Below are 22196 nucleotides of genomic sequence, written 5' to 3'. Positions count from 1 at the left end.
AGTCAAGCACTGCTGCCAAGCCCCCGACCAAAAAAATGGACAACATAGATAGTGTAGAATTTGTATCTCTTGCTCTAGATTCAAATAAAAAACCCTTGTTATTCATCAATCTATACGTCCAAAAATTCCCGGCAGAACCCCTCAAAACCCTTATTGATTCAGGAGCCACTTCAAACTTCATCTCCCCTTTGATTGTGGAAAAATATAAAATTCCAAAAACCCAACTCAAAAATCCACAAGTTGTGAGAATGTTAGATGGTACCATCTCTCAGACTGGTTGCATTTGGCACCAGGTTCACCTCACCGTCTTGGCCAATGGCCACACCCACTCCATCCCATTTCTTGTTTGCCCCATTGGCAACACCCCGGCAATCCTAGGCATGACATGGTTAACGGCAGATGTCATGACCCACTCCATTCTTCCCATGAGTCCTGACCTTGTCAAGCCTCCAACACACTCATGTTGCACACCAACATGACTGCAAGCACGCATATACTCGCACATATGCACTCAGAACCTCCAGGTTCCTACATATAAGAGACTTATGGTCGACATGGCTGGACTTAGTGATATTCTCTAAGTCCAGGTCACATGACCTCCCCCCCTCCAGTCCTTTATCAAATACTATACTAAACTACTACGGATTTGAGGTGGGGGGGGGATGACATAATCTCTTCTATAATAATATATTATTCAGACCTTGCCCGCAGGCATTAACATTGGCCCGCGGCTAGGGGGGCGGGGGGAGTGCAACGTCCCCCAGCGACTTATATTATTAATATATCACTGTGCATCATATATACTATATATATCTTTGACAGTGGATATATATGGTAATAACCCCTCCAGATATGGGTTATGACATTGAAAACAAGCTGCTTACCTATACCCAGTATATATACATATATATGTGTATATGTATTGCCTATAGGGGATGTAGGGATGACTAATGCCTCTACATCACTGATGCACAACATATTGTCCCAACAACACAACGTCAGATTACCATTTATGGTAACTCACCTTCCTAATTAGGAAAGAGACATAACTTGAAGAAGACTTTCAAGACAAATAGAGACTAAGCAACCTAGACTTACCAAAAATGGCAATCCCCTTTCCAAATTAGGAAAGAAGATGAAATGGATGGATGACTAAGCTTAGTCAGCTGAACTCTGATGAGTCAGCAACCAGATCACATGATCGACTCATTGATAACAAATCAAGTATGACTAAGCAGGATGACAAATGCTTAGTCAGCAACCAGGTCACATGACCAACTCATGAATGACAAATCAACTATGACCAAGCATAATGACAAATGCTTAGTCATCAAGTACTACCTGCACTGCCACAATCACATGATGATGGCTGTGCTTGATCTCCGGGTAAAACCGGGCCGGATTGGGGAATAGGATTACCATATATGGAAATTGGATGAGTCATACTTATATTGTGGCTGTGCATGCCAAGAGTATGAGTCATACTTAAGCGGTGTTCCACGTGATCATGTGCTAAAAATAGAACCAACTCCGCCAAGACCTCACCTCACCGGTGTATTTCTTGGCATTTGATTGGCTAATCAAGCACTGCCACATGGTTCTTTGACTCATACTGCTTCTTGAGGCTGTGCTACGGCTCCAAGAGGCTGTGCTCCCATTTGAAATATGTATATAGACCCAAGTGATGCCCAGGTATATATAGGTGTCGTACGCCAACTGTAAGGTTGGGTACACGCTAGTGGGCGGGCGCTTGTGGCCGTACTACTACAGACACTGCTTATGTAACTGACTATCTAGGCTATACTAATACCGCTTAGGGCGGTCTACTACTTCTATACTATCGCAAAGGGGCCTGAGGCCTGGGAGGTGTGGTGAGTTAAGTAATGGGGTTAACTTCTGTACTACTGGGGGGCCGGCTACTTAGCTGGCTGAAGGTCCTCCTCAATGGGTATGAGACGAGGTAAAATCGACTTGGTGTCTCCAAGCGATTTCCCTGCTGTATATATAGACAATTCTACTAATTACATGTGGTCTGTGCGTGTGTGAATAGAAGCCTACATGTGAAAAGAGAAGCGTGCTGCGGGCTGCGCAGAAGCGTGGATTTCTCCTAAGCGCCCTTGGCACGGCATCTCGGCGCGGCATCTTGGCATAAATAAGCGCCGAGATCACGTGATCGAAAAACAAAAGATATTGAATCCGTAAAAAATACTAAAAATATCAGAAAAATTGTGCGATTCCAATGGTATAAGTTAGGGGGTTGTAACAATAGGGGTGGAACAAGCTGCTTAGAAAGCCAGCTTGTTTTCCCTTGTCTTACAACCTATAGGGACAAGCAGGTGTTGCTACACCTCCAAAAGAGCAACTGCGTGATTTATTTGAAATTCAACTATCAACAACTGTCAACAAAGGATCTCCACTGATCCTTCTTTCTGATTAAGTGATAAGAAGTACTGTCAGAGTCTTCTCATCACTAGGACCCTAGGTGTCCACTGCTTTACTTGCAAATAGCTAAAGACTTCCTCTGTGGGTTGCGCTATTTTGCCTCTTGCTAACTAAGACTTCTTGTCTTCTACTTGCAAATAGCTAAAGACTTCCTTTGTGGGTTGCGCTATTTTGCTTCTTACTAACTGAGACTTCTTGTCTTCTTCTTGCAAATAGCTAAAGACTTCCTTTGTGGGTTGCGCTATTTGGCTTCTTACTGATTAAGATAGGTATATCTTGGAACTTGCGAGTAATAGAGACTATTATAGTGCTCTATTTGGCCTTTTGCAACAATATGGGATTTCATAAGATGCAACCTAGGCGTGTATTTGGGACTTTGCCCCAATTGGATAACCCTGAACATGATCATGTCATGGAGCTGACATCTCCTATGCAAGGCATGGAACAGGGACATCAGGAAGGAGTAGGAATTACCCCTTCTAAACAGGCTGACCAACCGGATATGGAATCATTTCAACTTGCCACAGCTAGGATCCTAGACCCTAGGCATGAGAATCCAGGGAATAACACACCCTTGGAGGACCCTGCCACCAGGGAAAAGGAAACCCCTTTGGTAGATAAGGCAACCAGGAATAAGACAGTGAAGGATTTTATTGAAGACTTCTTTGCCAAATTCCCTGAGGAAACTCAACCACCAAAAACTGAGGCAAACAGGAAATGGATTACTAATGACCACCTTACAAGTACCCAAAAGGTCTATGGATTCTTAATGGAACTAGTAATGGGAGTCAAAAGGTTGGAGAAACATATTGACAACCATCTAAAGATGGAACAGGAAATGCTGGATCAAGGCATTTCTCAGGAGGTGATTGATGAATTGGATAAAATACTTCCCTTGTCTTCCCTCTGGGAGGCTGAGAACAACAGTGAATCCAATTCTGATAAATCAGGGTCTACTGAAATCCAATGTGAGGTGTGTGGGAGAACAAACCACTCTACTGAAGAACATAGGAAATCACGTGACCCTAGGGCAAAGGGCAATAAAGGGTCTGACAAGCGGAAAGATAAGGGTCCTGGCAACCCAGGGTATAAAGGAAGGCATCCCATGCCTGGGAAGTCATCTCAAACCACCACTGGCACCACTACCTTCTTATCTATCCCCATTACTAGAACATCATGCCTGCCATCAGAACAGAGACCAGGATCTCCAAGGCCACAGGAAATGCCACCTCTTACCACCTTGATAGATCCAGTGAGCACAGGACCGAGTTCCCTTGGTCCCAGGACAACCTGGATCAATGGGCACCCCCAGATCCATCCATGGGCTGGGACATGGGGAATGATCAACCCCCTATCACCAACATCTATGACTGGCATAAGGTCATCACAAGATGTGACTCCTTCCAACAATCCAAGGCTTATGCCAAACTACTTGATCCCTCAGCAACCCTTGATTACATACCAATGGGTCAACAATGGAAATGCTACTGGATTGGAAGAACCCTACGCTGCCCAACAAGGGGATACCTCCGCTGGGTTGGCAGTGAGCCACCAAAACAACCCAAACTAATGCAAAGTACCAAGTTCTTTGTGTGTAGAGGTAATGTGGGTGCCTCTGTGGAGGATGTAGTGAGGGCCCCAGTGCTAAAGCACACAAGGAAGTTGGCAGAGTGGCTGTCCTGGACGTCTGTAAGGACGTCGAGGAGGAAGGCGCTTGCGGCCGGATGTATCTAAGTAGAAGACCGCGTAAGGCGGCAGCAAGCTATCCTACGGCGACGACCAGCTATACTACGATGACCAAGGCCGTAAGGGCAATGACCAGCTATGTAACTCCAGCAAGAAAGCCGCTTAAGGCGGTGTGGACTAAGTAGCTAAGTGGGTTACTGGGCTTAAGGCCCTTGTACAGTAATGGGGATGCGACAAGAGGTAATCAACCTGGGTGTTACCATGGTCGGTTGGCCTCCTTATATATTACAAGGGTGAACTAATTACAAATACAATATATGCAATACTATAACCAATAAGAACCCCAATCCGCAGTCGGCCTTACTCATGCATACGTGTCACTGACGTGTCATGGTGATGTCATCAGGTGGAGGTGGCTACGCATGCTGAGGTAAGCGCGGAAGGGGACGTGGCTCGGCGCTTAGCGTATGATATAAGCGCCGAGGTCACGTGATCGAAAATGTTGTCCGTTTGTTTTCGTTTAAATTCGAGAAAATGGGAATAAATTCCCTGGTATCAAGTGTGTCTACAACAGTGGCATCTAGACATTGAGGAAATTGATCCTGAATGGTGGATACCAATCTCAACAGTAAGGGAATGGCTGGCTACGGAAATTGAAAACTGGAAAAACAAACTGCCATCAGGCTTAGGTGGCTATGTGGACAACCTCACTCCTGAGGATGTCTATTACATGATCCTAGAACGCAAAATGAGCATAGAGGATCTACATGACTGGCTCAAACAATGGGCCATGCAAGCAGCTCAGAATGATCTGAGCAGAAGTATATCCAACTTAGCAATCCATGAATTAAGTGATGAAGGAGGACATGAGTCTGACCTTGAAAGTAACAAGGCCATGAACAAATGGAATCCCTTGGATTATGCTGATGGAATGTGATGAAATATGTAACATCCCATCCAATAACCTTACATCCTTCTCTTCTTCCTTTTCTTCCAATGTTTGCTCCTTCTTAGTAACCATCTGTCTTATCTGATCTCTCAAGAATCATTTTATCTCTAAATGCCAAATGGAGGAAAAGAAAAGACGCTTTTATTGAGACAGGGTCCAAAACATACAAAGCAAGAAAAAAGCAAGACAGGAAGGGAACTATCTAATACAACTTATCACCAATATACACAAAGGTGCAATTGGTGTCTATCCAATTCTTGCCATCAACTGTGGCATAACTACAATCAGCAAATACAGAAGGCTTAGAATTGGAACAAATAACAGTAGAGCGCCCCCATTGGCAATGGCGCTCTGATCTGTAACTAGTGCAGAAATTGAAGTCTTCCTGCACCCACATCTTCAAAGGGACCTTGGACCAATCCATATCATCCAGCACTGCATACTGAACCATAGGATGGTCACTAAACTCATCAGAGTTAAGATTCTGCCTGAACCTAATGTGGTGGCCCCAAGAACAAGCAAGGGCTGACTTCCCTGTCTCTGAAGGACCCCACAAAACAAGGATCTTACCACAATCAGATTCAGGATCTCTTTCCAATATATTGGAAGTAACCCACTCCTGAACACCAGGTGGCAGGTTGACTGTAGCCCTGGTAACAACATGTCAATACTCCCTTCTACCATAGAAAAGAAGGTGTTATAACCTCCTTATCTATACCATTGGATTCGCACGATTTTTCTCTTATTTTTAGTATTTTTTCCGAACCTTATATCTTACATTTTTCGATCACGTGATCTCGGCGCTTATTATGCCGAGATGCCGCGCCGAGATGCCGTGCCAAGGGCGCTTAGGAGAAATCCATGCTTCTGCGCAGCCCGCAGCACGCTTCTCTTTTCACATGTAGGCTTCTATTCACACACGCACAGACCACATGTAGTTAGCAGTTTTGTCTATATATACAGCAGGGAAATCGCTTGGAGACCCCAAGTCGATTTTACCTCGTCTCTTACTCACTAGAGAAGGTAGTCAGCCAGCTAAGTAGCCGGCCCTCAGTAGAAGCAGAAGCACTCACCCCTTGATTAACTCATCACACCTCCCAGGCCTCAGGCCCCCTCGTCGACAGTAGATAGTAGTAGAGCGCCTTAAGCGCTGTTAGTATAGCCTTTAGTAGTTAGATTACATAAGCAAGTGTAGTAGTACGGCCTCAAGCGCCCGCCCACTAGCGTGTACCCAACCTTACAGTTGGCGTACGACATTGTAAAATCGACTTGCTGTAGGCTTTGATCGACAACGAGAGGACCTCCAGTACTAGCACAAGGGAAATCACGTGAACGGACTCGCCTTTCGCTATTAATAATCAAACTAGCGTCGGTCCCACGTAGTACCAAATTGCTATAAGGCTGACAGGCTCTGATCGCCCGCATACCACGAGTTTCGCCGGAACTCTGCAAGTAGCGCTCCTAGACAGCCGAAACACCCGCTTGCAAAAAACCCGCACATATCACGATTGCCAGATCTGCTGATTTGCTGTAGGGATTGTTCAACGCTAGGTGCTTGACGCAAGGAGTTAGCGAACAACATCTTGCGCAAAAACCGCTCATAAGTCCTGTATCAGGCACCCCATCCCCCCACGCCGTTTCATAATTCCATCCACACGCTCTGGCGCCTCACACCCTTACTCCCGTCCCTCCAGTCGTACCAGCCGTCGCTCAGTTCCATCCCATTCCCAACCACCCACTCGCAGCCCATCTCCCGTTGCGCAAGACTTGTCAGAAATGGAACCAGAGCCGACCATTAGCGCTCTCCTCAAGGCTGTCACAGCCCTCACAGCCACTGTTGGGTCCTTACAGGACCAAATCCGCTCCCAAGGCCAACAGCTCAGCAAGCTCAAAGCCATATGCAAAGAGACCGCGGACCTTCTCGGAGACAAGGACCAAGGGGGAACCACCCAAACCCAAGCACAGCCTGGCCCATCGACTGGGCCTATCACCCCTCCTTCTCATACAGAAGGACAAGCCGACACTCCAAGAACGGCTAGGCCTGGGCTCAGGGACCCCTTCCGCCCCACCAGAGGCACCACTGGGTACGACTCCGAGGAAGAACAACCAAGGAGGATCAAGGAAGAACCTTGCGGAGCGCTTAGGGATCTAAGGACCCTCACCCCCTTCAGCTCGGGCTCGGACACCAAACGTCCCAAAATGGAGCTACCGGACCCATTCAAAGGAGATATCCAAGGACGAAAGGCGGTCCAATGGTTAGACCGCATGCTGTTATGGGGGGCCCTTCACAGGGACCAATTTGAGGAAGACGAGCAATTGATTGTCTGGATCCTCTACCACATGGAGGATAAAGCCGCTGATTGGGCACTCCCTATCATTGGGAATATCATCAAGGGTGAAACCAATGCCCCCACAACCATCCCGGCCATGACAACCAAGTTCAAGGAAGCCTTTGCGGACCCTGATGCCAAAAGGGCAGCCGCAAGGAAGATAGCCGCGCTAACTCAGACTACCACCACGGCTGAGTATGTCACCGAATTCCGCAACCTTATGGCGGAACTTGACTGGAATGAAGAGGCATACATCGCCCAATTCACGCGCGGCCTTCAATGGAAGGTCAAGGAACTCCTGTCTACCAAAGACAGTATTCCCGACGAGTTGGAGGCTATCTTTGCCGCCTCCATCAAAATTGACAACATTCGTCGGGAAAACGAGGAGAACCGGCCCAAAAAGGCCCCCACCAAGTCCCCGGTCACCGCGACCACTTCCACTACTACCACCACCCAACGGGTCCGTCTTTCTGAAGACCCAAATTACGTTACCCCGGAAGAAAGGGACCGCCGCCGCGCGTCTGGCCTTTGTGTCAAGTGCGGCCAAAAAGGACATGGCATCAAGCAGTGCCCCAATGGGTGGAAAGCCACAATCAAGGAAGTGGCTAAGGTTGCCGAAGATGCCGAGTTGGGAAAAGACTGAAGTCGAGGACTGCTGCCAAGCCCCCAACTCCAAAAATGGACATTTTAGATAGTTGTGAATTTGTATCTCTTGCTCTGGATTCCAATAAAAAACCTTTATTATTCATCGATCTATACGTCCAGAAATTCCCGGCAGAACCCATCAGAACTCTTATTGACTCAGGAGCCACATCGAACTTCATTTCCCCTTTGATTGTGGAAAAATATAAAATCCCAAAAACCCAACTCGAAAATCCCCAAGTTGTGAGAATGCTAGACGGTACTATTTCCCAGACTGGTCGCATTTGGCACCAGGTTCATCTCACGGTTTCGGCCAATGGCCATCCCCACTCCATTCCTTTCCTAGTCTGCCCCATTGGGAACACACCCGCCATACTGGGCATGGCATGGCTCTCTCAGGAGTCACCCCTCATCGACTGGAATCTAGGCACGGTTACATTCCCTGATCAAGCAAAAATTGCATCCGAGGAGGAAGCAGATCCCAACCCTTTAACAGATCTCCCACCTCAGTATCACAAATTCGCTAGGGTATTTGGCGAAGAAGAGTTTAAGGTCCTCCCTCCACATAGGGAGTATGACATTTCAATAGACCTTACTCCAGATGCCAAACTCACGCCAGGACCAATCTACGGCATGACTGATGCGGAATCTAAAGCCCTTAAACAACATATTGAGGAGGAATTAGCCACAGGGAAGATTCGTCCCAGTACCTCCTCCGCAGGCGCCCCGGTCATGTTTGTTAAAAAGGCAGATGGCTCTCTCAGACTGGTGGTGGACTATAGGAAATTGAACGAGGTCACCCACAAAAATGTTTACCCATTGCCAAGACAAGACGATCTCATGGCTAAGCTCAGACATGCCAAGATTTTCACAAAGTTGGACCTACGATGGGGATACAATAATGTGCGGATCAAGGAAGGTGACGAGTGGAAGACGGCCTTCCGCACCAAATACGGGTTATTCAAATACCTAGTAATGCCCTTTGGTCTCACCAACGCCCCGGCCGCCTTCCAGCATTGTATGAACAACCTATTCAGAGACCTCATTGATGTAACAGTAGTCATCTACCTGGACAACATCCTGATCTTCTCAGAGAATCCAGAAGAACACCCTAGCCATGTCAGGGAAGTTTTGTCAAGACTCATGAAGAACCAGCTCTTCTGCAAATTGTCTAAGTGTCATTTCCACGTTACCACAGTCGATTATCTTGGCATTGTTATATCACCATCAGGCTTCTCCATGGATCAGAAGAAGGTAGAGGCAGTTACATCATGGCCTCAACCTAGAACGGTTAAACAGGTCCAGGCCTTCTTAGGCTTTGTTAACTACCTCCGGCGGTTCATCCCCAACTTCAGTTTGGTAGCACGCCCTCTGCACAACCTTACCAAAAAGGAAACCCCCTGGACGTGGGGCAACCTAGAGGAAGCATCATTTCAGGAGTTGAAGGCCCTAGTTACCAAGTCGCCGGTACTCATCCATTCCAACCCAGAACTCCCCTATTACCTGGAGACTGACGCCTCAGGGGTAGCAATGGGAGCCATTCTTAGTCAGCGGGGCCCAGATAATTGTCTACATCCCATTGCCTATATGTCCAAGTCATTTTCAGGAGCGGAAGCGAATTACGACACTCACGATAAAGAGCTCCTGGCTATCATTAAGGCACTAGAAGAATGGAGGATATTCTTGGAGGCAACGGACAAACCGGTACAAGTGTTCACGGATCACCGGAATCTGGAATATTGGATGCAGGCACGGACATTCAACAGAAGGCATGCACGATGGCGCATTTTCCTGAGCGACTTCAATTTTGAAATCCATTATCGCCCAGGGAAGCAATCGGGGAAACCAGACGCGTTATCTAGAAGATCCGATTACGTAGATACACCTGCAGAACCAGAAGTCATGTTACCGGCGGAAGTATTTGCAAACACGTTGGAGGAGGAACTTGAAATCGTCACGGAAATCCGCACCAAGCTTAGGGATGACCCTTCCCTTGAACCAATTATACAGTTCTTGACAGAAGATGCGGACAATGCGCCACCCTCCATTTGGAAGGCTTATAGGGACTACGACTGGGAAGAAGACCTACTATGGTATCGAGGGAAACTGGTAGTTCCGGATGCAGAAACCCTGAAGGAACAATTGTTAAGGGAATTTCACGACTCCCCCTTAGCTGGTCACCCAGGACAACAGAGAACCCTTGAACTTCTAAGCCGTAACTACTGGTGGCCAGGCATGAAATCATCCGCCAAGGAATGGGTAGAATGTTGCCCCACATGCCAGGCTAACCGTTGAGCCCACGCCCCGGTCATCGCTCTAAAACCCTTAGAAGTCCCCCCATATCCGTTTCACACCATCTCCTATGACTTTGTTACAGGGTTCCCAAAGTCAAATGGACACGACGCAATCCTGGTAGTAATTGATTCCTTTTCCAAATTTGGGCACTTCATCCCAACCTCAAAGAAGGTCACAGCCAAGGGTCTGGCAGATCTGTTCATCAGCCACGTCTGGAAATTGCACGGATTACCGGTCAAAACAGTTTCAGACCAAGGGACCACATTCACAGGAAAATTCCTAAGGGCATTATACCAACGACTCGGGGTAAAACCAGCCTTCTCATCGGCCTATCACCCGGAATCAGACGGGCAGACAGAGAGGGTCAATCAATTCATCGAGTTCTACCTCAGATCGTATGTGGCAGCCAATCACTCAGATTGGTCTACTTGGCTCCCCCTAGCGGAATATGCATACAACAATGCCAAGCACGCTGCCACCGGAAAAACGCCATTTGAACTGGTCTATGGAAGAAACCCGGTAATGAACCCGTCAAATGTACCAGCCAACGTCCCCAAAGCAGATGCCGTAGCAGATACCCTAGCCTGGGAGTGGAAAGAAGCAGAGGCGGCCCTAAGAATGAGCAAGGAACGGATGACCAGGAACCTAGGAACCGTACCAGAATATGCAATAGGCGAGAGGGTTTGGCTGGATGGGAGGAATGTAGAACTCAGGACCAACTCGAACAAACTGGATCCCAAACGACTTGGACCCTTCAAAGTCATTGAAAAGATCTCAAGCCACGCCTACCGTCTGGAACTGCCGGAAACCCTAAAAATCCACAATGTGTTCTATGTGGGACTACTATCAAAGAGCCACAAGTCGCCAAGCCAGCCATTTCCAGAACGACCTCCTCCTGAAACAATAGAAGGAGAAGAAGAATACGAAGTGGAACAGATTATTGATTCCAAGCGGCAACGAGGCAAATGGTTTTATTTGATAAAATGGAAGGGATACAGCCCAGAAGACAATTCCTGGGAACCAGAGGAACTACTGGAACACAGTCAAGAAGAGATCAAGCGCTTCAATCAAGCTAGACTCAGAAAGGCTTGTGACTCCGCCAAGAGCCTTTAAGGGGGAGGCAATGTTATAACCTCCTTATCTATACCATTGGATTCGCACGATTTTTCTCTTATTTTTAGTATTTTTTCCGAACCTTATATCTTACATTTTTCGATCACGTGATCTCGGCGCTTATTATGCCGAGATGCCGCGCCGAGATGCCGTGCCAAGGGCGCTTAGGAGAAATCCATGCTTCTGCGCAGCCCGCAGCACGCTTCTCTTTTCACATGTAGGCTTCTATTCACACACGCACAGACCACATGTAGTTAGCAGTTTTGTCTATATATACAGCAGGGAAATCGCTTGGAGACCCCAAGTCGATTTTACCTCGTCTCTTACTCACTAGAGAAGGTAGTCAGCCAGCTAAGTAGCCGGCCCTCAGTAGAAGCAGAAGCACTCACCCCTTGATTAACTCATCACACCTCCCAGGCCTCAGGCCCCCTTGTCGACAGTAGATAGTAGTAGAGCGCCTTAAGCGCTGTTAGTATAGCCTTTAGTAGTTAGATTACATAAGCAAGTGTAGTAGTATGGCCTCAAGCGCCCGCCCACTAGCATGTACCCAACCTTACAGTTGGCGTACGACAGAAGGAGACCCACTTCTTAAGGGCCTTGGGCTCACATACACCCTGAGGAAGGGCGCCCCTATCCCTGTAAAAGTAACCAGTAAAGGCCTTGAGGTTGTTATACCCCATGGCCATATCACAAGGTTGGCGCTCCTTTAAGCGACCAAAGAAACCCTCTGCATCCTCTGCCTCCATTGCATAGGCAAAGTCCTCATTGCGCTGAGAAAGGAAGATTTTTAGCAAGTAATTTCACTCCTTATCTTGGAACTTACATTGGTCTTGGCCTTCAACCCTGCAGGGCATTGACCCAATAGGAACTCTTCTGTAAGGGTCCCATATCGTGCCTCCCAGGCATTTGCCTCCTTCTTGAGGTACTCATAGGCAGATAAGGGAGCAAATCTCCCATTACTGTCCTTGAGCAAAAGAAGACGCTCATGGGGGCGCACTCCTTTATACTTCCATAGGTTCAGGCCCTCTGAGGAGATAAGAGTCCTGGCCCAAACAATGACATGGCAATGCCAGTCAGGATGCCACTGTCCTTCTTTCAAGTCATGGGACTCTGTAACCCCCATGGCACTTTCCAAAAGGGGTCCCCCTCCACTCCTTAGAGTGAGCAGGTGGTCCACTAGACTAAAAAGGAGATATTAGTAAAAGAATACAATATCCAATCAGTTCACTTACTCCTTGACAACCTCATGACAAGAGGCTTGCACTGTATTCTCACCCTTGACATAACAGGCATATGTCAAGAGGTAACACTTCCCCTTGCGGCAAAAGCGCCTTCCTTCTTGAGGAAGAACCCCAATGTCCTCTTCCCCTTCAGGGGCTACAGGAACAATAGAGTCCCTTGACTCCAATGGAGCCATGGATGGGACAATGGAGCTTCCTCCATCTTCTGAGCCTTCCCTGTCGCTGGGCATGACTAACCAACGCCTGGACAAGGGGGGAAGCTTGCAAGATATCTGTGACTATACAGTTATCTTTTAGTAAAAGAACCTTTTACTATAAACCAAGACCACTTACTCCTTCTTCTTGGGAGTCCAGATCCAACCTTCTTTTTAGAGCTCTGGGAGTGAGCTGTGACAGAGGCAGCTCTTGACTCTGCCACACAGTAGATGCAATCTGGGAAACATAGGGGGTGGCATCCAACAGCCCTGAAGGCTGGGAATCCAAGACTGTGGAGGGAGTGGCGCTGGCAGTTGGGCATTGAGACATGTTGATGACTTATCCCACCTCCCACTGCCCTCTTCTTTATACCATGGGGGCCAAGATACTGAGTCAGAGGGAAATGACTTACTATACCAATCCTTTCTGATCAATAAAATGGCACCATACTGTAACCAAGCAACCATGAAATATGTTGCTAACCAGGAACTTCCAGAAGACTTGAGAAGCTATCTTACAAAGACAGTAGTGTGGGAACTTTCCCACAGGAAGAAAACAACATTCCAACAAGGATCACATGACCAAGAACAAGTCAGGTGACCTCAGAATAACTCATTGCACAATTACACCTAGGAGAACTTGACACCTAATAAGATATCTACCCAGACATCTTTTACAATGACACAAGTTCATGTCCCCTAAACTATGTGCAAAAGGGGGGGCAATGTCATGACCCACTCCATTCTTCCCATGAGTCCTGACCTTGTCAAGCCTCCAACACACTCATGTTGCACACCAACATGACTGCAAGCACGCATATACTCGCACATATGCACTCAGAACCTCCAGGTTCCTACATATAAGAGACTTATGGTCGACATGGCTGGACTTAGTGATATTCTCTAAGTCCAGGTCACATGACCTCCCCCCCTCCAGTCCTTTATCAAATACTATACTAAACTACTACGGATTTGAGGTGGGGGGGGGGGGATGACATAATCTCTTCTATAATAATATATTATTCAGACCTTGCCCGCGGGCATTAACATTGGCCCGCGGCTAGGGGGGCAGGGGGAGTGCAACGTCCCCCAGCAACTTATATTATTAATATATCACTGTGCATCATATATACTATATATATCTTTGACAGTGGATATATATGGTAATAACCCCTCCAGATATGGGTTATGACAGCAGAAGCTCCTCTGATTGATTGGCAACAGGGACTAGTCACATTCCCTGAACAAGTTCAAATTGCCTCTGAGGAAGAAGCGGACTCAGATCCTTTAGCAGACCTTCCCCCTCAGTACCATGAGTTTGCTAAAGTATTTGGCAAAGAAGAATTTAAGGTCCTCCCTCCACATAGGGAGTATGACATCTCCATTGACCTTGTCCCAGACGCCAAACTGACCCCTGGTCCCATATACGGCATGACGGATGCGGAATCCAAGGCATTAAAACAACACATTGACAAGGAATTAGCAACGGGCAAAATTTGCCCCAGCACTTCATCCGCCGGCGCTCCAGTCATGTTTGTAAAGAAGGCAGATGGTTCACTAAGATTGGTAGTTGACTATAGGAAGTTAAATGACGTCTTGCACAAGAACGTTTACCCACTCCCTAGGCAAGACAACTTGATGGCCAAGCTCAGGCATGCAAAGATGTTCACCAAGCTAGATCTACGCTGGGGTTACAACAATGTCAGGATCAAGGAAGGAGATGAATGGAAAACAGCATTTAGGACTAAATATGGGCTATTTGAATACCTGGTAATGCCTTTTGGCCTCACCAACGCCCCAGCCGCCTTCCAACATTTCATGAACAACCTGTTCAGGGACCTCATTGACGTCACAGTGGTGATCTATTTGGATGACATCTTAATCTTCTTGGAGAAACTGGAGGACCACCCTAACCACGTAAGGGAAGTCCTCTCCCGGTTGATGAAGAATCAGCTGTTCTGCAAGCTCTCCAAGTGCCACTTCCACGTCACCACGGTTGATTATCTTGGCATTGTCATATCCCCCACCGGTTTTTCCATGGACCAAAAGAAGATCAAGGCGGTCACATCATGGCCTCAACCCAAGACAGTCAAACAGGCCCAGGCCTTTCTAGGGTTTGTCAATTACCTCAGACATTTTATTCCCAACTTCAGCACGGTTGCGCGCCCCCTACACAATCTCACCAAAAAGGAAACCCCCTGGTCATGGGGTGAAACGGAGGAAGACGCATTCCAGGAATTAAAGGCCCTTGTCACCAAATCCCCGGTTCTTATCCACTCCAATCCAGAACTACCCTACTACCTAGAAACAGACGCATCAGGGGTAGCCATGGGAGCTATATTGAGCCAAAGAGGAGAGGATAACCGGCTCCATCCAATCGCGTATATGTCAAAATCCTTCTCGGGTGCTGAAGCCAACTATGATACCCACAACAAGGAACTATTGGCTATCATCAAGGCATTGGAAGAATGGAGGATCTTCTTGGAAGCCACCAACAAGCCTGTACAGGTTTTTTTCAGACCACCGGAACTTGGAATATTGGATGCAGGCATGGACATTCAATAGGAGACACGCTAGATGGCGCATCTTCTTGAGCAACTTTAACTTCAAAATCCACTATTGCCCAGGAAAACAGTCAGGAAAGCCAGACGCCCTCTCCAGAAGATTGGATTATGTAGACCTACCCACTGAACCAGAAGTCATGCTACCCGCAGAAGTCTTTGCAAACACCTTGGAAGAGGAGGTTGAAATTGTCACAGAAATACGGTCTAGAATCAGAGAAGACCCATCCCTGGAACCAATCATCCAGTTCCTTACAGAAAACGCGGAGGATGCACCTCCTTCCATTCAAAAGGCTTATCGGGATTATGACTGGGAAGAAGACCTTCTGTGGTACCGCGGAAAATTAGTAGTCCCGGACTCAGAGCCTCTCAAGGAACAATTGCTTAAGGAATTCCACGACTCCCCATTGGCGGGTCACCCAGGACAACAAAGGACGTTAGAACTCCTTAGCCGGAATTACTGGTGGCCAGGAATGAAATCATCCGCCAAGGAATGGGTAGAGTGCTGTCCTACCTGCCAAGCCAATCGACAAGCTCACGCCCCTGCCATTGCCCTAAAACCATTGGAAGTCCCCCCTTTCCCGTTCCACACAATATCCTACAACTTTATCACGGGGTTCCCCAAATCTGATGGGTACAATGCAATTCTAGTGGTAATCGATTCCTTCTCCAAGTTTGGTCATTTTATCCCAACCACAAAGAAGGTCACGGCTAAGGGTCTAGCCGACCTGTTCATCACCCACGTTTGGAAGTTACACGGACTACCGGTCAAAACAGTTTCAGACCGCGGAACAACGTTCACAGGGAAATTCCTAAGAGCATTATACCAACGCCTTGGAATCAAACCGGCCTTCTCCTCAGCCTACCATCCGGAGTCAGACGGACAAACAGAAAGGGTGAACCAATTTATTGAGTTCTACCTTAGGTCCTACGTTGCGGCGGATCATTCAGACTGGGCTACCTGGCTACCGTTAGCAGAATATGCGTACAACAACGCTAGACACTTGGCCACAGGAAAGACCCCCTTTGAACTTGTCTATGGAAGGAACCCTGTCATGAGCCCATCCAACGTACCAGCGAATGTTCCGGAAGCCGACCACGTAGCCAACACCCTGGCTCAAGAATGGAAGGAAGCGGAATCCGCCCTGAGACTGACAAAGGAAAGAATGGCAGGAAACAAAGGAATAACCCCAGAATACGCAATTGGCAAAAAAGTCTGGCTGGATGGGAAAAATGTGGAGCTTAGAACCAACTCCAACAAATTGGACCCTAAGAGACTAGGCCCTTTTGAAGTCTTAGAAAAAATTTCCAGCCATGCGTACCGACTAAAACTTCCGGAAACTGTGAAAATCCATGACGTGTTCTATGTAGGACTGTTATCCAAAGTCCACGAATCTCCCAGTCAACCCTTCCCAGAACATCCCCCTCCAGAAACAATCAAAGGGGAAGAAGAATATGAGGTAGAACAGATCATTGACTCCAAAAGACAACGAGGAAAATGGTTCTACTTGATAAAATGGAAAGGTTATGGACCGGAAGACAATTCATGGGAACCAGAAGAACTCCTGGAACACAGCCAAGAAGAAATTCAACGCTTCAACAAGTCACGACTGAAAAAGGCTTGTGACTCTGCCAAGAGCCTTTAAGGGGGGGGCAATGTCATAACCTCCTAACATATACCATTAGAATCGCCCAAATTTTCTATTATTTTTAGTATTTTTTACGGACTTAATATCTCTTGTTTTTCAATCACGTGATCTCGGCGCTTATTTATGCCGAGATGCCGCGCCGAGATGCCGTGCCAAGGGCGCTTAGGAGAAATCCACGCTTCTGCGCAGTCCGCAGCACGCTTCTCTTTTCACATGTAGGCTTCTATTCAGACACGCACAGACCACATGTAGTTAGTAGTATTGTCTATATACAGCAGGAAAATTGCTTGGAGACCCCAAGTTGATTTTACCTTGTCTCATATTCATTGAGGAGGATTAGTCAGCCAGCTAAGTAGCAGGCCCCCAGTAGTACTCAGACGCTCACCACCCCTTAACTCACCACACCTCCAGGCCTAAGGCCCCTTTGCACTAGTTAGGTAGTAGTAGTCCGCCTTAAGCGGGAGTAGTATAGCCTTGTTAGTTAGATTACGTACGTGTTGCTTGTAGTAGTACGGCCTTAAGCGCCCAACTCCACCAGCGTGTGCCCACCTTACAGTGGTGCACAACAAACTGTAGTCAGCTGACACACCTGCTTGCTAAAAACCCGCTCATATCACAACTGCCAGGTCTGTTGATTTGTTGTAGGGAGAGTCCAACGCTAGGTGCTAGATGCAATGGTTTAGCAAATAACACAGTACACAAAAACCGCTCATAAGTCCTGCATCAGGCACCTTATTCCCCCTTGCAGATTCATCATTCCATCCACATGCTCTGGCGCCCCACACCCCTACTCCTGTTCTTCCAGCTGTACCAGTCAACGTTCCATTCCAACCCACTCCCAACCAGCCTCTTGCAGCACATCTCCTGCTCTGCAAGACTTGCCAAGGATGGAACCAGAGCCGTCCCTTGCCGCTCTCCTCAAGGCTATCACAGCCCTTACAGCCACAGTTGGGTCCCTAAAGGACCAGATCAGATCCCAAGACCAACAGCTTGTTGAGCTCAAAGCCATATGCAAGGAGACCGCTGACCTCATTGGCAATAAAGACCAAGGAGCCCCTCAAGCCAAGCCTGGCCCATTGGCTGGGCCTGTCACTCACCCAACCCACACAGGGGGAGAAACCCACACTCCAGGCACAGTTAGGCCTGGACTCAAAGCCCTGTTCCACCCATCCAGAGGCACAGGTTTTGACTCAGAAGAGGAAGAAGGACCAAGGCACGCCCCCAAAAAAGAGCCTCAAGGAATGCCTAAAAGGAGCCTCAGCTCCCTTACCCCCTTCAACTCAGGGTCCAGTGTAAAACAACCCAAGATGGAGCTCCCCAACCCATACAAGGGAGATACCAGGGGGCAAAAAGCAACTCAATGGCTGGACTGCATGCTCTTGTGGGTAGCCCTGCACAGGGACCAGTTTGACAAAGAGGAGCAGATGGTTGTGTGGATCTTATACCACATGACAGACAAGGCAGCCAATTGGGTGCTTCCCCTCATTGGGGCTATCATCAAGGGAGAGGGGAACCCTCCAACTACCATCCTGGCCTTAACAGCTAAATTCAAGGAGGCCTTTGCCAACCCCAATGCCAAGAGGGCAGCTGCAAGAAAGATTGCTGCGTTGACTCAGACAACCACCACATTGGAGTATGTGACCAAATTCCGCAACCTAATGGCGGAACTAGATTGGAATGAGGTGTTCATTGCGCAATTCACCTGCAGTCTTCACTGGAAGGTAAAGAAGCTCCTGTCTACCAAGGACAATATTCCCAACAACAATCTTGAGGCCATATTTGCTGCCTCAATCAAAATTGACAACACTTGTTGGGAAAACAAGGAGAACCGTCCTAAGAAGCAACCAACCAAAACCCCAGCTACCATAGCCACCACATCCACTACCACAAGGGTCCATTTATCAGAAGACCCCAACTACGTTACACCGGAGGAAAGGGATTGCTGCTGCGCCTCTGGACTTGGTGTCAAATGTGGACAAAAGGGACACGGTACCAAGCAATGTCCCAATGGTTGGAAGGCTACAATCAAGGAGGAAGCCAAAGTAGCTGAGAATGAATCAGGAAAAGAATGAGGTCAAGGACTGCTGCCAAGCCCCCAACTCAAAAAAAGGACAATTTAGATAGATTTGAATTTGTATCTCTTGGTCTGGATTCAAATAAAAAACCCCTACTATTTATCAGTCTATACGTCCAAAATTCCCTGGCAGAACCCCTCAGAACCCTCATAGACTCAGGAGCCACCTCCAATTTTATCTCCCCCTCCATTGTTGAAAAATTGAAAATACCAAAAACCCAACTCAAAAATCCACAAGTTGTGAGAATGTTAGATGGTACCATCTCCCAGACTGGTTGCATTTGGCACCAGGTTCACCTCATGGTTTTGGCCAATGGCCACACACACTCCATACCCTTCCTTGTTTGCCCCATTGGCAATACCCTGGCTATATTAGGCATGACTTGGTTAACTGCAGAAGCCCCACTCATTGACTGGCAACAGGGACTTGTCACCTTCCCTGAACAAGTTCAAATTGCTTTGGAGGAAGCAGCAGATCAAAATCCCTTGGCTGACTTGCCCAATCAATACCATGAGTTTGCTAAAGTCTTTGGGGAGGAAGAATTCAAAGTCCTTCCTCCCCATAGGAAATACAACATAGCCATAGACCTCCTCCCAGATGCCAAGCTCTCCCCTGGCCCCATTTACGGTATGACAGATGCAGAATCAAAAGCCCTGAAACAACATATTGATGAGGAATTGGCAACTGGAAAGATTTGTCCTAGCACCTCATCAGCAGGAGCTCTGGTCATGTTTGTCAAAAAGGCTGATGGATCACTAAGGCTGGTTGTGGACTACCAGAAACTCAATGATGTCATGCACAAGAATGTGTACCCATTACCAAGGCAAGACAACTTGATGGCTAAACTAAGGCATGCAAAGATGTTGTACACCACTGTAAGGTGGGTACACGCTGGTGGGAGCAGGCGCTTGGGGCTGTACTACTACAAGCAAGACTACTGTAATCTACTCTATACTAGGCTATACTACTGTCACAGAAGGTGACCTACTGCTAACTGGTGACAAAGGGGCCTGAGACCTGGGAGGTGTGGTGAGTAAAGGGGGTGGTGAGCGTCTGAGAACTACTGGGGGCCTGCTACTTAGCTGGCTGACTAATCCTCCTCAATGAGTATGAGACAAGGTAAAATTGACTTGGGGTCTCCAAGCAATTTTCCTGCTGTTTATATAGACAAGGGTAGAAGTATATACATGGTCTGTGCGTGGAAGAAAGAAGTGTCTGTGTGAAAAAAGAAGTATGCTGCAGGCTGCGCAGAAGCGTGGATTTCTCCTAAGCGCCCTTGGCACGGCATCTTGGCGCGGCACCTTGGCATAATAAGCGCCAAGATCACGTGATCAAAAAAGTAAGGGTAAAGTGTTTGTAAAAAATACTAAAAATATCAGAAAATTCAGGCAAACCCAATGGTATAGGTTAGGAGGTTATAACAAAAGATCTTCACAAAATTGGACCTCTGGTGGGGATACAACAATGTTTGGATCAAAGAGGGTGACAAATGGAAGACAGTGTTCTGCACAAAATACGGCCTGTTTGAGTATCTGGTTATGCCTTTTGGTCTTACAAATGCCCCCGCAGCATTCCAACATTTTATGAACAACCTGTTCAGGGACCTAATCAATGTAACAGTGGTAATATATTTGGACAATCTCTTGATCTTCTCAGAAAACCCTGAAGACCATTCAACCCATGTCAGGGAAGTCCTATCACAACTGATGAAGAATCAACTATTCTGCAAGCTGTCAAAGTGCCACTTCCACGTAACTACGGTTGCTTACCTTGGTATTGTCATCTCCCCTGCTGGTTTCTCCATGGATCAGAAGAAGATTGAAGCAGTGACAACATGGCCTCAGCCCAAAACAGTTAAACAAGTCCAGGCCTTCTTGGGGTTTGTCAACTACCTCCACCGCTTCATCCCCAACTTCAGCTTGGTTGCATGTCCTTTGCACAACCTCACAAAAAAGGAAACTCCCTGGTCATGGAGTAAACCAGAAGATAACACATTCCAGGAGCTAAAAACCCTTGTCACCAGATCTCTGGTTCTTATCCATTCCAATCCAGATCTACCCTACTATCTGGAAACAGACGCATCAGGAGTAGCTATTGGAGCAATCCTAAGTCAACAAGGAAAAGACAACCAATTACACCCAGTGGCCTACATGTCAAAATCCTTTTCCGGTGCCAAAGCCAACTATGACACGCATGATAAGGAGCTACTGGCAATCATTAAGGCATTAGAAGAATGGTGCATATTTTTGGAAGCAACAGACAGGCCTATTCAGGTGTTCACGGATCACTGCAACCTGGAATATTGGATGCAGACAAGAACTTTCAATTGGAAGCATGCTAGATGGCAAATATTCCTAAGCAATTTCAACTTCAAAATTCACTATCACCTGGGAAAACAATCAGGAAAACCAGTTGCCCTGTCCAGGCATTCCAACTATGTTGACCAGCCCCCAGAACTGGAAATCATGCTTCCAGAAGAAGTCTTTGCCAACACGTCTGAGGAAGAACTAGAAATCATCATGGAAATCCGGGCTAAATTAAAGGAAGTGTTATGGATATGACATTTCTTCAATAATCTGTCCTTAATTTATTACACTAGTAATCTTACAGTAAACAAATGAGATAAAAATGCGAACTAAGGTTTTCAAGGTCCCTCTATCCAATAGTGACCTTTACAAAACCTACAACCCTCAGGAATACCCTCAATATGCGATGCCTTTTGCATATATGCTGTTTTCTCACTCATTTAAATATATATAAATTCAGCTGAGTAGATAAACAGTAGCAAGTAATATTTCTCTTGTTTGTAGTATTTATTATTCAAGATTCTATCTTGTGGCTACACACAGAAATATTCAGGGTCCCCCCTGTTGCATAGGCAAGTGCTCCGGCGCTTAATCAGCCCTTAAGCGCCAATGCACTAAATGCGCCTTTTCTCCATCACCCGGGCATCCCACACTGCCGAATCGCTTGCGCTTAGGTGCGCATATTTGTGCGCTCCAGAACGCTGGGTCAAACT

The 22196-nt window shown here is 47.1% G+C and overlaps 8 protein-coding genes across 8 annotated transcripts; 7 read left to right on the top strand and 1 right to left on the bottom strand.

Moving 5' to 3' along the window:
- Nucleotides 1–35: 35 nt before the first annotated feature.
- Nucleotides 36–479, top strand: RhiXN_03549 (Transposon Ty3-G Gag-Pol polyprotein; the record flags this gene model as incomplete). Its single annotated transcript, XM_043323366.1, has 1 exon — nt 36–479. The coding sequence occupies one exon, from the start codon at nt 36–38 to the stop codon at nt 477–479; it is 444 nt and encodes a 147-aa protein (XP_043175785.1).
- A 2312-nt stretch (nt 480–2791) lies between these two features.
- RhiXN_03548 (Vegetative incompatibility protein HET-E-1) lies at nt 2792–5065 on the top strand (the record flags this gene model as incomplete). The annotated part of the gene is made up of 3 exons (XM_043323365.1): nt 2792–3415; nt 3613–3985; nt 4713–5065. 3 exons carry the CDS (start codon nt 2792–2794, stop codon nt 5063–5065), a joined length of 1350 nt encoding a protein of 449 aa, XP_043175784.1.
- A 1788-nt stretch (nt 5066–6853) lies between these two features.
- RhiXN_03547 (Retrotransposon-derived protein PEG10) lies at nt 6854–8050 on the top strand (the record flags this gene model as incomplete). Its single annotated transcript, XM_043323364.1, has 1 exon — nt 6854–8050. One exon carries the CDS (start codon nt 6854–6856, stop codon nt 8048–8050), a length of 1197 nt encoding a protein of 398 aa, XP_043175783.1.
- Nucleotides 8051–8085: 35 nt separating this feature from the next.
- Nucleotides 8086–11457, top strand: RhiXN_03546 (Retrotransposable element Tf2 protein; the record flags this gene model as incomplete). The annotated part of the gene is made up of 2 exons (XM_043323363.1): nt 8086–10339; nt 10379–11457. The coding sequence occupies 2 exons, from the start codon at nt 8086–8088 to the stop codon at nt 11455–11457; spliced, it is 3333 nt and encodes a 1110-aa protein (XP_043175782.1).
- A 536-nt stretch (nt 11458–11993) lies between these two features.
- RhiXN_03545 (uncharacterized protein) lies at nt 11994–13223 on the bottom strand (the record flags this gene model as incomplete). Its single annotated transcript, XM_043323362.1, has 4 exons — nt 11994–12227; nt 12281–12638; nt 12690–12976; nt 13032–13223. The coding sequence occupies 4 exons, from the start codon at nt 13221–13223 to the stop codon at nt 11994–11996; spliced, it is 1071 nt and encodes a 356-aa protein (XP_043175781.1).
- Nucleotides 13224–14080: 857 nt separating this feature from the next.
- On the top strand, nt 14081–17099 carry RhiXN_03544 (Retrotransposable element Tf2 protein; the record flags this gene model as incomplete). The annotated part of the gene is made up of 2 exons (XM_043323361.1): nt 14081–15394; nt 15441–17099. The coding sequence occupies 2 exons, from the start codon at nt 14081–14083 to the stop codon at nt 17097–17099; spliced, it is 2973 nt and encodes a 990-aa protein (XP_043175780.1).
- Nucleotides 17100–17989: 890 nt separating this feature from the next.
- Nucleotides 17990–19174, top strand: RhiXN_03543 (Retrotransposon-derived protein PEG10; the record flags this gene model as incomplete). The annotated part of the gene is made up of 1 exon (XM_043323360.1): nt 17990–19174. The coding sequence occupies one exon, from the start codon at nt 17990–17992 to the stop codon at nt 19172–19174; it is 1185 nt and encodes a 394-aa protein (XP_043175779.1).
- Nucleotides 19175–19422: 248 nt separating this feature from the next.
- RhiXN_03542 (Retrotransposable element Tf2 protein) lies at nt 19423–21738 on the top strand (the record flags this gene model as incomplete). The annotated part of the gene is made up of 2 exons (XM_043323359.1): nt 19423–20052; nt 20605–21738. The coding sequence occupies 2 exons, from the start codon at nt 19423–19425 to the stop codon at nt 21736–21738; spliced, it is 1764 nt and encodes a 587-aa protein (XP_043175778.1).
- Nucleotides 21739–22196: the final 458 nt, after the last annotated feature.

This window comes from Rhizoctonia solani, chromosome 1, assembly GCF_016906535.1.
Source record: "Rhizoctonia solani chromosome 1, complete sequence".
Lineage (NCBI taxonomy): Eukaryota > Fungi > Basidiomycota > Agaricomycetes > Cantharellales > Ceratobasidiaceae > Rhizoctonia > Rhizoctonia solani.
The sequence above is the reverse complement of the archived record's forward strand: the minus strand, read 5'-3'. Positions and strand labels throughout refer to the sequence as shown.